General features: G+C 38.7%; 1 protein-coding gene across 11 annotated transcripts in view; it reads right to left on the bottom strand.

Annotated features, from left to right (window-relative positions):
• The window catches only part of atp2b2 (ATPase plasma membrane Ca2+ transporting 2), a 158,423-nt gene that overhangs the window by 26,770 nt on the left and 115,848 nt on the right, over positions 1-15,805 (bottom strand). For 9 of the 11 annotated variants that reach the window (XM_051912448.1, XM_051912456.1, XM_051912457.1 and 6 more), the window contains 5 exons: positions 14,218-14,259; positions 10,983-11,147; positions 10,673-10,887; positions 9,443-9,685; positions 46-287 (listed from right to left, as the gene is read on the bottom strand). In XM_051912448.1, the coding sequence (XP_051768408.1) occupies positions 46-287; positions 9,443-9,685; positions 10,673-10,887; positions 10,983-11,147; positions 14,218-14,259 (907 nt within the window). The remainder of the gene's footprint in view (positions 1-45; positions 288-9,442; positions 9,686-10,672; positions 10,888-10,982; positions 11,148-14,217; positions 14,260-15,805) is intronic. The other 2 variants (XM_051912458.1, XM_051912455.1) reach the window with 1 other exon arrangement.

The raw sequence follows: 15,805 nt of genomic DNA, 5'->3' as shown, positions 1-15,805 counted from the left end.
GAAAAATTGTAGCTAGCCATCAGAGAGCTGATGAAAGGCGCTCACTTTTTAAGGACGATTTCTGACGCTCCTTTGCTGTACATTCTGAAGTTGCCGTCTGGAAGCTTGATGACGGTGCTCATTGACTTCCTCACAGAGTTGAACGTGTACACCTTGTAGAGTTTCTCCTCTGGGATCTGGTTCCGAACGGTCTGGTAGTCTCGTTTCAGGTCAAGGACCAGTCCCAGCAGGCCACACTCGGTTTTGTTGCCCACTTGTTTGGGAAGACCTCCATCCTTATCTGCAGGCTGGAACGATAGAAAGCCAGAGAGAATTCAGATACCTGCTGCAAGTTTGCTGAGGTAGTTTATAAAGTTTCTTTTCAATTCATCACAGCCATATCAACAGCTTGGGTGCCTAACAGAAGGAGAACAGAGTTTTGCCCAGCAGCTCTGTATTAATTTTCCTCAGTCATTCTGGTTTAGATTTGTAATGAATCTCACCCACAAAGTTTTAAACTTCAACAGGAACCAATTTACATACAGACTCCGTTCAAGCTTTGATTTGTAGAAATCATTCTTAGGTGTGCATACATACTGAAATTAAACTTTTCATGCATTTGCATGCTGAATTGTTTTTTTGTTTTTTTTCTTACCTATATTTATAACCTCCTTTACACTGCAAAGATGCATTATGTGGTTGAGTCGTGCATTGCGTCCAAAGTTACTTACAGCACATTTATAACAAGGAGCCGTTTGCACTGACAAAGTTTAAATCGCTGGAGATCGGCAAGTCACTTTACTGTTCTTCAAACACCTCTACATGTGATCCGAATGTCTTTCAAAGGAAAAGTGCCTACTTTAAACAGATTAAAAATCAAATAGATTTTCTGTGTCTGTGTCCATGGACTTTTATTTTTATATTCTCTTGTCTTATATTGCCTGTGTTCAGTTCCAGTGTGTTTAATTCCTGTTTAGATGGTTGTCGTAGTTATTCATTGTTTCATTGTTTAACTGATTAGAGCTCACCTGTTGTATATTATGTTCATCATCCTGTGTATTTAAGCACTTCAGTTTCTTCAGTTATTGTCTTGTGTTAAAGAGGACCTATTATGCTCCTTTTCACAAGATGTAATATATCTCTCTGGTGTCCCCAGAATGTGTCTGTGAAGTTTCAGCTCAAAATACCCCACAGATCATTTATTATAGCTTGTCAAATTTGCCCCTATTTGGGTGTGAGCAAAAACACACCGTTTTTGTGTGTGTCCCTTTAAATGCAAATGAGCTGCTGCTCCCGGCCCCCTTTCCAGAAGAGGGCGGAGCTTTAACAGCTCACGCTTCGGTCGCTCAACAAAAACAAAGCTGGAGAATCTCACGCAGCCAAAATGAGGATTGTCAGTAACGGTGTTCAGCCTTACATTGTTCAAACCGGAGTCGACACTGATGGAGAGACTCAGGATGAAGGGAAGCTGTCTGGCGTAAAATGACGGTAACAACACTCTACTACAACAACTCTTCCTCTTCTCTAAAGCAGCCCAACATGGCCTCACCCCCTTTGTTGCGTGTTCTTGGGGGCAGGGTTTATGTAATTTTGGGATATGTGATGTCACTAACCCAGGAAGAAGCTCGTTGTAGTCCCTACCAGCCATTTCTGTAGATAATATCTCTCTTTGCATTGAACTTTGAGCGTCGTAACTTTGCAGATGTTGTTTATGCTCTAACAGCAACATTACACATGAACTAAAGTTAAAGTGAAATCATAATCAAGGACCCCTTTAACGTTACATCCTGGTATGTCCCTTTGTTGAGTTCCTAGAGCTTATTAAATGATATTTCATCGATCATCTTCGTCAAGCCTCATTGTTCTGGATCATCTAGTCAAGCCAATAATATCTCTTACATATGAATGCCTGAAAATGCCTCAAAAACAAATAAACCAAAGTTTCATACAGTAATAATTTCAGATCACAAAACCTATTCAAATCGCATTGTCTGCAGTTTGATCAAACATTTCTTCAAATAATATCCTGCTAGAATTACTTCAGGCAATTCAATTTTATTATCTGTTTACTGATGAGAAGAAATGATGAAATGCCCATAGAGACCATGACTGTGTATTAACTTTACTGATTTACTTTTCCAGTATTTTTTAATATCCAGGCTTGACGATATCCAGCATGGATCACTGCACGCTCTTAAAAAAGCTTCAGTGTGGTTCTATATAGATTTTTGACTCATTTTAAAGAACCCTTTATGCCAAAAGGTTCAAATGATTGCATTTATACTTTCATGTAAAATGGGATTAGGGGATTTATATTTGTTCTAATGATAAAGTATGTTTACAAGCTGTTCAGAAAATTTAATCAAAATAGAAAAATGAATTATTTAATTCATTTATTTTATATGAATTAGTTAAAACTAAATCCATAGAATGATCCCATGATGTAAACCCTTAAACGGTTCTATGTATGAAGTGCCTGACAGAACCCTTTAAGGTTCTATAAGGTTCTAGAACCTTTTCTTCTAAGAGTGGCTACACTGCAATGTAACAAACACAAGACGGCTTAGAGGCTTTTTTTGTAAACTGTAAATGAGAACTGAGAAATTTAGCAATTTAAGCAAAGAAGAAGAGTTTTTGATTTAGGTATTACAACGTTCTGGCATCAGACATGTGAATGCATTATCATGTGACTGACTTGTTTACATATCATTGGCTAATTGGGTAAGTAAAAACTGGACTGTTTCATTCCCAAGGTAAACAGAGGGTGGAAAATGGTTGTGAAAATCTACATTATGACTAAAGCTAAATTATGTTTTTGCCACAAGAACTTTACTAACTTTACTAAGTGTGCCTAAAGGTGAAAAATTACATTAAAAATGTATGATATGACCCCTTTAAGTATCTCATATTTGCTCACCTGGGTCATTCAAAACTGCTCATGCGTTTGATGCGGATTTCATAGCACCCTTCAGAGAGGCGCTGGCACGCAACGCTCTCCTGAACAGCTGTCTTCTCCCTGGTCAGCACGCACTCCTACGAACCACGGCATATGGCAAAACATGCACTGGCAGCACTACTTCCTCTTTACGGACCTATTCGGCTCCTGCGCTCCACACGGGCCCTCGCTCTATTCTTCTTCTCACTGCAGGGGCCGCGGAGGCCCTCTGGTGTCCCCTAGAAGGTCATTTTTATAGCACCTCTTTGATTTCACAGAGTTACCTGCACTGACAGTGACAGCCCCTGCCTCAGGCCGTGAGGGGAGTGCTTTGCCAAAGCTGATTGGCTTAAATAAATGAGTGGCAGGCCGAGGCATCGCAGAGAGGCTTTGGCAGAGTCCCTGAGCCACATGGAGCGGCTGCAGCCGGACAAACGACTTTGCCCAAAATGAGTCACAACTTATCAAACACGAGACAGCAAGATATTTCACCTTGTCATGGGCACGATGAAAAAACTGCTCCCAAAATAGCGTTTAATTTTACAAAGGAGCTTCAAAGGGCAGTATTTTTTCCAGCATGTGACTAGTATCAGACATTTTGTCTAAGTATAACACTACATAACACTACATAAAAAAAGAAAAGAAGAAAAAAAAACATGGTTCAGCAATGGTAACAGATTGGAAATATCATGATGATATACACCAGGAATGGGCAGCACCTCCTGTTTTTGCAGAGTTAGACAAGTTCCTAGGTCAACACATTTTTGTTGATCCTGGAACAACATTCCTGTCTGAAAATTTAGTCCTAACCCTATCCCTACCCCTAAACCTCACTGTGCCCATAAGTTATCCCTAAAATCATAGGGAAATGGTAGGTGAATAACACTGATGTAGAAGCACCTAACCCTGGTTGTAAGCCTAAACTGGACATATACTGTAAACTTGTCCCTCAAATCTGATTGGTTGAATATAATGTTGGTCCAGGATCAACAAAGATGTTGATCCAGGAACATGTTGTACTTGGCGAAATCAGGTTCTGCATGATGGGCAACACATCTGAAAAATCTAACCTAAAGTTGCATCTGAAAGCTGAAAAATGCTTCCCTACAGAGGTAGAAAAGCAACAAGGCACGTCCAAATCCAATGATCTTGTCGCACGCTGTCTACTGAGATACCTTCATCTGATCGATGTTTGAAGCAGCATATGATATCCCATAATCCTGTGCATTTCATTCCATGTCAGTTGAGCTAAAAATAAATATGGCATCTGAAAGTTGCAGTTGGATGTCAGTTTGTGTGTAAATGTACTTTTTTGACCAACTTTTTCCAATTTTGATGTCATTTCTACCACAGAGAGTCAAGATTTTGGTTTAACATCTCACCTGAAGGACGGTTCTTGTTAAAATGTTGTGTCCCCATCACCATAATGGAGCATTAGGACCCACACAGACCACAGGGTGAGCACCCCCTACTGGCCTCAATAACACCTCTTCCAGCAGCAACCATGCTTTCCCATCCAGGTACTGACCAAGCTCAACCCTGCTTAGCTTCAGTGGGGAACCAGTCTTGGGCTATAGGGAGATATGGCTGTGGCATAATGAGCTAGTTACCTTGGGATGCCCGTACCGAGGTAACTAGCAACTACGTCAGCTCAAGTTTGGATCCAGCTTCTTACGAAGACTTCAGATGACCCAACACTTGTGAAGAGATGACCCAATACCTGTCAAGAGATGACTCCAACTCCAGCGAGGACTTCAGATCATGCAAACTCTAAATCAACATGCACCAATGCTAAATTTTCTATATATTGTAATCATTATGTTCAAAACATGTAATAATTACTTCATTGAGCTCATTGTTTCTGCCTAAAATAAATACAGAATGTTAGCTAACTTCGTGATTTGTATATGTACATTTCTGAAATCCGTTACTTGGACACAGTCACCTCTGATAACAGATCACTCTAAATTGTAATGTAGACACATGCATTTTCTGTAAAGCCTCCTTCTTCCCTGAAGTTGAAAATTGTTACATTTGTGCCGAAATCATTCACCAGGGCCTGTTGCAATCCGCCGTATGGAGAAGAGCAGGCAGAGCAAGGGAACGGGACGGGGCTCGCGGCCGGACACCGACATAGAAGGAGCCATTGCCTACAGTCAGCGTCAGGAGACAGGGTAATAAAAGGCCGTCCACAGAGGGGCATCCAGAGACACCGCCAGACATCATGGAGGAGTTCACCCAGCTGGTGGAGGACTGGATGGCAGTGCATTATGGGAGCCGGACTATTTGTTTTCCTTCTCTTTCGTCTCTCGCCTCTGTCTCTCCTCGTGCTTCCATCTCCTATTCTCTTGCCTCGTCTGTCCTTACCCCAAAGTGCTGCAGCCGCTGTGACGCCCCCTGGTGGAGGAGTGGTTTGGGTGGTGCCACCCAAGCCTGCAAAAGGCGATGGGGGTATATGTAAAAAACAGGGCGGGGCCGAGAGCCGTGGGAGCCAAGCGAGGCCGGTGGAGCGAGTGTTAATGAGCAACAAGTGTGAGTCACATCGGTCTTGAGTCCCACGGAGGTGCTCAGGAAGGATCAAGGGATGAGTGACAACAGTGAAAGACGAGAGAGGATGAGGCCTGGGACTTTATGTTGTCATTTTATTATGTTTATATGTGGCAGTCGTCCGTGAGGGGCTGCCGCTTACTTCCGTTTTGTTGTTTATGTTTATTTTGTCATTTAAGTTACGTTGATGGTTTGCTGGTTTTCACCTCCTTCTTCCCTGAACTTGAACATTGTTACAATGTTGATCCAGGTACTGAATGATATTCATGTGTACCTTTTTTATTGCAGGTAACAGGCATTTGAATTGAATCTTATTCATAGAGTCGTTCATCATCTAGATGAGTGCCTGTGTGGAGTCACTCAATGAAAATTCACCATTTTGTTAAAGGTAATGGACCTGTTCCCAGATTCCCAGGAAGAAGCCAAAACACATCGAGCATGAATAAAACACATGCAACAACATGTAAACCCCTAACTGATACTTTGTGCTCAAACACACCTTTGAAAAAGATGCAAGAAGGGCCAACTGCATCTGTCTTCGGTGTAAGTAAGAATCCAGAGTTTACAAAAACACACCGCAGCCGGTGACCTACAGAACAGTCCTGAAACACACACACACGGCTGCATTCGGACATGTAACCTCCAATCAAGAATTGATGGGAGCCCGGGAACATGACATCAGTGTCAGACCTGACCTCTCAAATCAGAGGGCCAGAAGGTCTGACGGAGCAGGTGGTAGAAGCAACCTGAGATCAGTGCGACAGGAAGTCTCCGCAGAGCTCAGACTACCGGCTGAAGTATCAGTGTACATGCCAACAGCATCACCTGTACCATGTGTCCTACTCCGATTTCAGGATTCCACTAACTCTTTCGTGGCTGCATACCGCCGACTGGTCATACCGGTGAGACATGCTACATAACCACTCTAAATTATGAATGCTAAATCTGTATCAAGTAGCTACAGGTAAAAGTTTAATTTAACACTGCACAGCTGCTTCAAATTAGGTGGGCAGCCGTTGCGCCTGATAGCATGAAATTCCCTTAACCCTCTGGTTGTGTTCCAGTCATTTGGCCCAGAAAGGATTTTCTTTTTCCAGACAATGCTAGTTAATATTTTCACATTGGACAAAAACTTACTGACTTTACTCACACAGGGCATAACAACTTTTTTTTTTTTGGTTCCCCCTTGCTTTGTGTTCCTGTTCAAAAAATGACTGGCCTACAAAAAACTGCTTATAAATCTCTCGTTATGCTATGTTGTTTCCAAATATTGGATTCAACCTTTTTGTCAACTTGTTTTCTTCCAATAAGCACAGGTTTTATATTTCTTTTTGGAACTGATTGATCATAGACCTCACTGATCTAAGTTTATGCACCTCCATTTTTTTTTGAGGTGAATAAGTTTGAGTGAACTTTATTCACTCAAAAACTGAGGTGCATGTGCTCCGTCGATCTAACAGTTCCAAAAACAAATACAAAACCTATGCTGACTGAAAGAAAACAAGTTGACAAAAAAATTGAACCCAGTATTTGATGATAATATAGCATAACGAGAGATTTTTTGATCAGGAACACCAAATTAGGTAAATGATTTTCAACACAGAACAAGGGTTAAACGTAAATCTAGAATGTCTGCCCTGCTGAATTCCATGTTGGTCCAGGCTGGTTTATGTTGGTTAGAGCTGATGGTCTAGCACAGTCATGTTCTCAAGCAAAACTGAGCTGGTTTAGCTGGTCCACCAGCAGCCCCATGCTGGTCCCACCATGCAAAACATTCCTTATGCTGGTGACCAGAAATGCTGGAATTTTTAGCAGTTTGAGTTGGGAAGGAGACTTTGGAAAGTTTGCTGAAGCAGTTTCTGAATCTTGGGTGAGGAGAAGGTCATGTGTTAATTACATAATGTAGCAGTTAAACATTGTAGCTTGGTGGATCTCTCCAGGGATAAAGAGTTCTGCTCATTTCAGTCTATGTGAAATGATATGCTTATCCGAGTCTTGCTTTGTATGGTTATGAAAGCTCTTAGTCCTGGTCTCCAGGGACGGATTCTGTACGGTGTGCTAGTCTGCTGAGAGGGGGCGTTCACAAGGCCTGCTTTCAGCTCCTAGGCATCTTAAAGCGAGATACAGAACAGATCTGATTCCAGCTCCCAGAACCAAGAGGAACTCACATGTTGTGACTATTGTCTCAACTGTTTCCTTGCAGACTGTTCTTTTTTGGAAACCAACCCAATCTGGCGCTCCAAAATACACAGCGATTATTCTGCAGCGCTCTTGATTGTCAAAGAACATACAGCACATTTGGAAACACACACATAAATATGTAAACACAGTCCTATTTCCTATAAACTAGGATTTCATCTGTGTGTTACTCTATGTAGGACACCTTCAGTGTTTTCTGTTTATTTGAAGCAAACATTCTCTCTTGAACTATTACAACCCTGAACATTTGTGAGCATATTCCTTATTTGGAATACATACAGTACACTTTTGCCATAGAAGGAGGATTATGTCTTAGAAGAACCATTTTTGGTTCCCCAAAGGACTTTTCATTGATCAGTTCTTACAAGAACTATTTTTTCTTAGTGTGAGAAATATAACGATAAACAAATATAACGATAATGACACACAGAAACGATATCATTGGAATCACTTTCAGAACGATTTGTTTTGGTTTTTTTTTAGCTGATGAAAGATCAACAGCCAATCAGAATCCATCCTGCTTTAAAGAGATCAAGCATTTAAAGCGGCAGACTTAGCATGCTCACAATAAACAGGACAATATCGACTGCTGGTGTTTATGCTAATATATTATCTTTAGTTATCTTTATACTTATTGTTCTTGGTGTGAACAGGCTTTTAGAGGTTTTGACTGACATGAGTGTGATGTTTCATATATTTCTGCTGACCTTGTGCTATTTTTTGGCTTTAATGTATAATGTAAAGTCGCCATTTGGATTTAAATAAGAAATACTTAAGAGTCTAGGATTAGTGGTTCGACTCATTTTAAATACAAGATCTCAGCCAAAAATTAATGCAAATCTTGATGGCAATAAATGTTGTGATGTTGCATAAGGATGTTGAAACAATGCTATGACAAATGCACACTGTAATCTAGAAAAAAAAAGGCGGTCCAACAAAATATAAGAGTGTGCAAATTTTTTGGGGGCTGGGCAGCACTGTAAAAAGTAATACGCTATATCTACTCAATAAAATTTTGGCAACAGATTACAAGCAATATTATTAATTAAATTCAACAATTAGAATTGAGTTAGAATTAATCGAAGAAATTCCTTAAATGTCCATTTAAAACAAGTAAAATTTAAACAAAAATATCTGAATGATGAATTAAGAACTCTTTATTTTTATTGCCAACATTGAAGACACCTGATGATAACAAGCAGAATCACTGAAGGAAAGAGAAACACAAGAATTAACAGAGGTTTAGATGTTGGTGTTGATGTTATTGAAAATGTTTGATCACCATTATGGTGATCAGTGTTTCTTTTATTTGGGCAGTTTGATTCTTTGCTTTTTATGTCAGTTTGTGGTTTTTGTAATGGTCTTTGCTATTTTTACACTTTTTAAATGGTTGACTTTTAAGGAATAAATTTGATTCATTCTAACTCAATTCTTAATAATAATAATAATAATAATAATAAATTTTATTTGTATTGCGCCTTTCTTACACTCAAGGCGCTACAACAATAAAAACAACAAAAGAACAACACTACTTCATAATGACAATCACAATAATAACACAAAAACTAATTCTTATATGTTGAATTTATTTAACAAAATTGCTTGTAATCTGTTGCCACAATTTTATTGAGTAGATAGAGTGTATTACTTTTTACAGTGAGTGTATATAAGTAATAGCTTGTGTTTATACATTATTAACATTAAAGTCTATATTGTTGCAAAGCAGTTGTAGCTGAAATAACACTGGGGTTAGCCAAATAGCTAAAGGGTTTTATTTCTCACCAGTATTTTAGTAGTGTAGGCGCTGTTGAGGGATATAGCGTTGACCAGTGTTTCCAGAGTTTTGGCGGGGATGGAGCTGGGATCTGGTATCTCCTTGTAATGGACATCAGCCACAAAGCACTCCACTGCTGTCATTCGGTTGGTGGTCAGCGTCCCAGTCTTGTCTGAGCAGATAGCTGTGGCATTGCCCATGGTCTCACAAGCGTCCAGATGGCGCACCAAATTGTTATCCTTCATCATTTTCTATCAGCACAGACAAAAAAAGTATTAGTCATATTTGCGAAACCACATGACTGATACAGATAATTAGATAACATAACATCTTGTGGAAGAGTACATTCTGGATATGTCTAAAAAAACCCTGTGATGCACTGTACACTGTATGCCATTTTGGTTGTTTTTATACAACACCACAAAGATCAAGTGAGAAAGTTCAGAGCTTTCATGAAATTCAGTGTTTCCCATTTGTAATAATGAGTTTCACATGAATGTGAATTCACAAAACACGAAATTATGTTAATTTCAACATGGCATGAACACAGCATATCGCTCACAGTTGCTTCGATCCATTGGTTATTGATTGGGTTTTTTACCATTGCACTCTCAATGAAGACTGCCGTTTCACTGGAAGATCAAGTTATGCCATTTTGATTACAAATTATGAGATCAAACTTAAAAAATAAAATAAAAATGCATGGATGAATCGTTCACAATAAAATGCATTTTCATTTCAACTTTAAAGAAAGCATGCCCAGGATCCAAAGAACGTGGGAGTCGATTTCTACTGGAGGTGAGCGGAAATGAGAAAAATCTCTCAGGCTGTGTCTGAAATCGCCCCCCTGTACCCTTAAATAGGCCACTAGTTGAAGGGACAGCCATTTGTAGTGGTGTCCGAAACCATAGTGGACGTTATCGAGTGCACTCATTCAATCCCATAATGCACCGCAATAACGATTGTACAACCGATGTACGCTCAACAGCTAGAGAATACCCATAATGCACTGTGAGAATCCCATGCCAAATGTCTGACCAGAAGATGGCGCCTACAGCTGAATCATCCAATACTTGACATATATAACGAATAATGGATGTGAACAGCATCTAAAACAGTGTTGGTATTAAAAGTGTTCCTATGATGCTCTCTGGGTAATCAGCTCATTAGGTTCATTTAATGTCAAAGTATTAAACTAGATCTAAATATGGTGCATTCTTCATGATCAACAAGTGTACCTTCACAGAGTAGGCCAGAGAGATGGTAACAGCCAGCGGAAGGCCTTCAGGAACAGCCACCACCAGGACTGTAACACCAATGATGAAGAATTTGACAAAATACTGAATGTAGACCGGAGTGCACTCCGGCAGCCACGGCCTCTTCTGAAGCACAAAGTTATCGATCGCAAAGTAAAGCACCAGGATGATGACTGTAATGGCAGACATCACCAAACCTGAGGAGCAGATCACATCAAACACTGCATTAGTTCTCCACTGGTATAATAAAACACTGCAAAATACAAAACCTAATCCTTCAAACACGTAGCACCTGCTTTGCCGATTTGCACAGCCAGCTTTGTCAGTTTTCCTTGCAGAACGGACTTCTCTTTCTTGGAGACATTGGCCTTCTTCTTCTCTTTGTCATCGGTTTCTCCACCCTCCGCGCTCTTCAAGGGCTGCATCTCCATTGCCGCAGCACCATCCTGCTTTTTCACTGTAACGATCACAGGAACACACATGTTGGTTATGGGCCGTCTGACCTACTATGCTGGACCTTGTTGTGAGGGAATTAAATAAGAATAAACCAGAGTCTGAACTCTACTGTTGGGTTTATTTATGTTTGTTTGTATATAAATAGTAACTCAGACATGTTGGCTACTAAATGTAATGACTGAATGACCGTTATGTGCTACTAGCCACCAGGTGCACTTAAAATTCCAACAGAAGTCAACATTTCAAGAAGACCATTAATCTTTAGGCAACAAAATCAGCAAACCACCAAATTAATAAGTTATTTTGAATAGGAAACATGAGGTGGTGAATGAATTTTACATTTATCCTGGAACTCAATTAAACCGTAATCCTGGTAACATTACATGGTTGAGAGACGTCTGCTCTACTGCAAAACCTTTTCATGGGATCTGATGACAGAAGCTGGGTGTCAAGTTATATGGGACAAAACATCTTGAAGTCTTGTTTAAAGGGAAAGTTCACCCAAAAATTTAAGGTCTGTTAACATTCACTTTCATTTTGCTTCAAACCTGTATAACTTTCTTTCTGCTGTAAACACAAACGGAGAAAGTGTCATGGGATTTTTAGGCGAGAATATAGTTGTTTACACCTCAGATATGCAATTTATATGTAAACATAGCGCCTATTTGAAAATTTGTTTAACGTAGACGTTTTCAGAGATGTGAGCTTCAGGCCATTCAGCACTCATGTACCCGCAGAGAACAGCTTCATCTCGGCCAGTCTTTTGGGAATTTGCCGCTGGCTCTTATGTAGATAGTGTTTAAACATGAGGTATCATTCGTTTTGGATATATCAAACGGGCAATCTTTGGCCTTATTAATCTATTACTTGTTCCAGAGGTAATGGATCTGGCTTAAAGGCTACATTAAATTTCATAACTTTATATTTACATTGAAATTAAATCCTGTACTAACTAGAGCACTGCTTTTGGATGTTTGACTGAACAGTTTGCTTGTGTTTATTTCCTATTTTACTTCTTATACTGTTATAATGGTACAATATTGTTGTTAATTTAAATATTACAGTTCAATAAATATTTTATATAAATAACATGCTGTATTTTTTGTTATTGAGAAAGAGTCCATTAGTGATTTCGACTTCAGTGAAAGTTACATTAATACGCCTTGAGATCTGTCTTTATGAGTGAGTCAGTCAGTCACAAAGACTTTTATATTGAAACGGACTGAAACAAGGAAACAAGGACGTTGTTTTTACTTTAAACAACATCTTACAAGATGCAACTGACAAATGCATTGACTAGCGCTGTCATAGGAAATCCTCTTAAATGTTAAAAGGACAAAGACAAATTTCGCTTTCCTCAGCGGACATTCAAACTGATTTTGTGATTATGATTTTAAGGTTGACCTGAAGACTATCAGTTAGATGCAGGTAATACACTCACTCAGACGATCTCTCTCTCATAATACTTCACATATTACAGTAAGTTTCAAAAAAGCGACTCAGCGTTCCTTCATTACTAATTCTAATTTGACATTTTAGAATTAGTAATGGAGGCTTGGGCTCAACTGTTAAACTGTCAAATTGAGATTTGAATCCGTGGCGGAAGGAAGTAGTTCCTCACAAAAGAGGGTTTTTAAAGACACTCCGTTGTTGTTTCTTATTTATTTACACACTCGTGCCATCGAACTGTTGTATAAACGCAATATCACATGAGTAGCCGTGCGATATGGCTGTATATCAGCACGACTGTGATTGCCTACGGCCGAATAACAGCCTTGCTGATATACAGCCATATCGCACGGCTACTCATGTGATATTGCTCATAAATGTCTATCTGGATGTTTTCAACATTCAGAGAACATTCAGAAATAATGTTTTCATAACTTTACAGGAACATTAGAAAAACGTTCTTAGAACATATTTTTGTTAGCTGGGAAAGCATCAATAAAAGTCTTCTGAAGTCATGCGACGCTTTGTATGAGAAGCAGACTCGTATGACATTTAAAGGTTTTAAAAATTATGAATAATTTTAATGCCTTTAGGATCCTTTTATACTGCTTCTGTGTGCTTTTTGAAGTTTCAACGCTTCAGTCCTCATATATTGTAACTGAATGGAAATGAGCGACCGACACATTCTTCACAATATCATCTTCTGTGTTCCGCAGAAGAAAGAAAGTCAAACAGGTTTGAAATGACACAAGGGCGAGTAAATGATGTCATGAAATAATGCCTTGCTCATTTTTACTTTTGGATGAAGTTTTCCTTTAAGACAAAAGACGCAGTTTTACACTACTTAATGTTTCTTGTGTAATTTTTGCCACCGTCTCATGCAACCCCAGTCGGCGCAACTGTACAAACCTGTAATGCCTCCACAGCCAATTATATCCTTGTTAAACTAAACAAAAGATATGTAGCATCTACTGTCTAAATGCATTCATATTGTGCCCCAAGTTCATAGTCACAGTTACTCATACATAAAGTTTATGAGTACTATTTTTTTATGTTTGGATTGGCACTGATATGTATTATCAATATATCTACTAATAGAGTTGTAAACATAAAACCTTTTGCATATATTCAAAACTTGATGGGATCACCACAGGTGACTGAGTTCAATACTGAACACACAACAATGCCATAGCCAGACTCTATCATGTGAACAAAACTTAATGGCAAATGTATTAATAAATGTATTTATAAATACAAGTAAAGTCATTTGCAAAATATGAGGCAGCAAATACATTTCTGTTGTCAATATTTGAATACACTTACTGAACTTTCACTATTATTTGAAAACCTCTGGATGTTTTTGTCGACGTTAGCAAAAGCGTGAGTAACCACAGAAAACCATTAGACTACAGATTGCTAAAAACTCAGTGAAATAGTCAGTTCATCATTAAAATGATTCGAGAATTCGACAAGGACAGGAAGTGTGAGGTTATCGAGAGACCCTGACGCACACATGAGAAGCGGCACAAACAGACGAGCTGACATCTGAACCGCCTCGAAAGGAACGGAGGAATAAAATCATGGTGAGCGCTCAAACCAGCGGTAAAGTGAAAGCAGGTTACCTTTGGTCTGGTTGTTCTCCATATTTCCATCCTGCATTTTACCTAAGATGAAGGCATCCACAGACACAGGACAAAAATAACAGAAAGCAGACGATAAAACATTCATCACATGGACATTACAGTGAAATCAAATTAAAAAGGAAGACAGAGAATGAGTAATTTATCAACATCATTGTGAGTCACATACATAACATAGAGTTGTTTCATAATGAAGTTTTGAGATGTATTATGGCTTTGGTAAAAAGCGCATCAATATTAGATGCAGCAAAAGCTACCATCCAAATAAATCTTGATTACTTGCATGTGTTTAGATGCACTGTGTTGATATTTGAAGTGTATGCAGTATGTGTGTTTGTTCCAACATAAATGGATGTTCTGTTGTGTGTTTTCATGTCATTTTGACAGGAGTGCCATGGAATATCTAATATGTAGAAATCATTTTACACTCTTATCTTGGTTTGTCACTATGATTTGTCATAGAGGAAGAATTGGGAAGTAGTTGTTCAGAAGATATTCCATGGAGGATAAATGGAAGAGAAACACTCAACACAATGAGGACAAGAGAAACAGCACAACTCTACTGGACATGCAGGAAGAAGAACTGCTACAGAACAGCCATGCAACGGCACGGGAGGAAAGCCACTTCACCACTGCAGAGGGTTGGTTAAAAGAACAGGAGGAACGGAAAGAGCCAAAACATTCGACATACTGTAGTGTGGGAACTATATGGCACTTTTGTCTTAAATACGGGTGCAATTTTCAGGAAATCGGTCTAGGGTTCGGAGTCAAGAACTGGTTTCATAAAAAAATAAAAAAATAAAATACCGGAACCAAATTAATTTCCTATCGTTTGCTTTGCTTTGAAGGAAAGTCATTTGCGTTCATTGTATGGTGGAATTTAACTTAACTCATGTACAAAATATAACCTACAAATGAAGGAGTAATATTAACTCGCGTTTTACATTAACTTTGCATTTATTTGACCAAAAATACAGTAAAAACAGTGAAATATTATTACAATTTAAAATAAGTGGTTTCTATGTGAATATATAGTAAAGTGTAATTTATTCCTGTGATCAAAGCTGAATTTTCAGTCTTCAGTGTCACATGATCCTTCAGAAATCATTCTAATATGATGATTTGCTGCTCAAGAAACATTTATGATTATTATCAATGTTGAAAACGTGTGTCCTTGCTGAAAAAAGTATTAATTTCTTTAGAAAAAATGAAACAACGAACAGTAGTATATGCACGCTACAATTTAACAAACAAATACTAATGGAAACGTTATAAAATCACAAATTTCAATTATATTTCACATAAAATCATATTCAAATTTACCCTTGTATCATAAATTGTATTCCACCATACCAAAGACTACACAATAAGTCACGATTTTCTTTTCGAAATGTGAAATATACCCACTAAAACTTAAATCAGTTGCAGTGCAGTTCTTATTTAGTTTATGCTTAAGTTCCGGTTATAGTCACACGGCTTATTTCAACCAACGGGACGATCCACATTGTGTAACTGTTGTTGGCACACGTAAAAATAAAAGAATGGGAAGGGTAGAAGAGGGAAAGGAGTT

The sequence above is a fragment of the Ctenopharyngodon idella genome, chromosome 11 (assembly GCF_019924925.1).
Source record: "Ctenopharyngodon idella isolate HZGC_01 chromosome 11, HZGC01, whole genome shotgun sequence".
Taxonomy (NCBI): Eukaryota; Metazoa; Chordata; class Actinopteri; order Cypriniformes; family Xenocyprididae; genus Ctenopharyngodon; species Ctenopharyngodon idella.
Note: the sequence above shows the minus strand (reverse complement) of the source record. Positions and strands in the feature narration are given on the sequence as shown.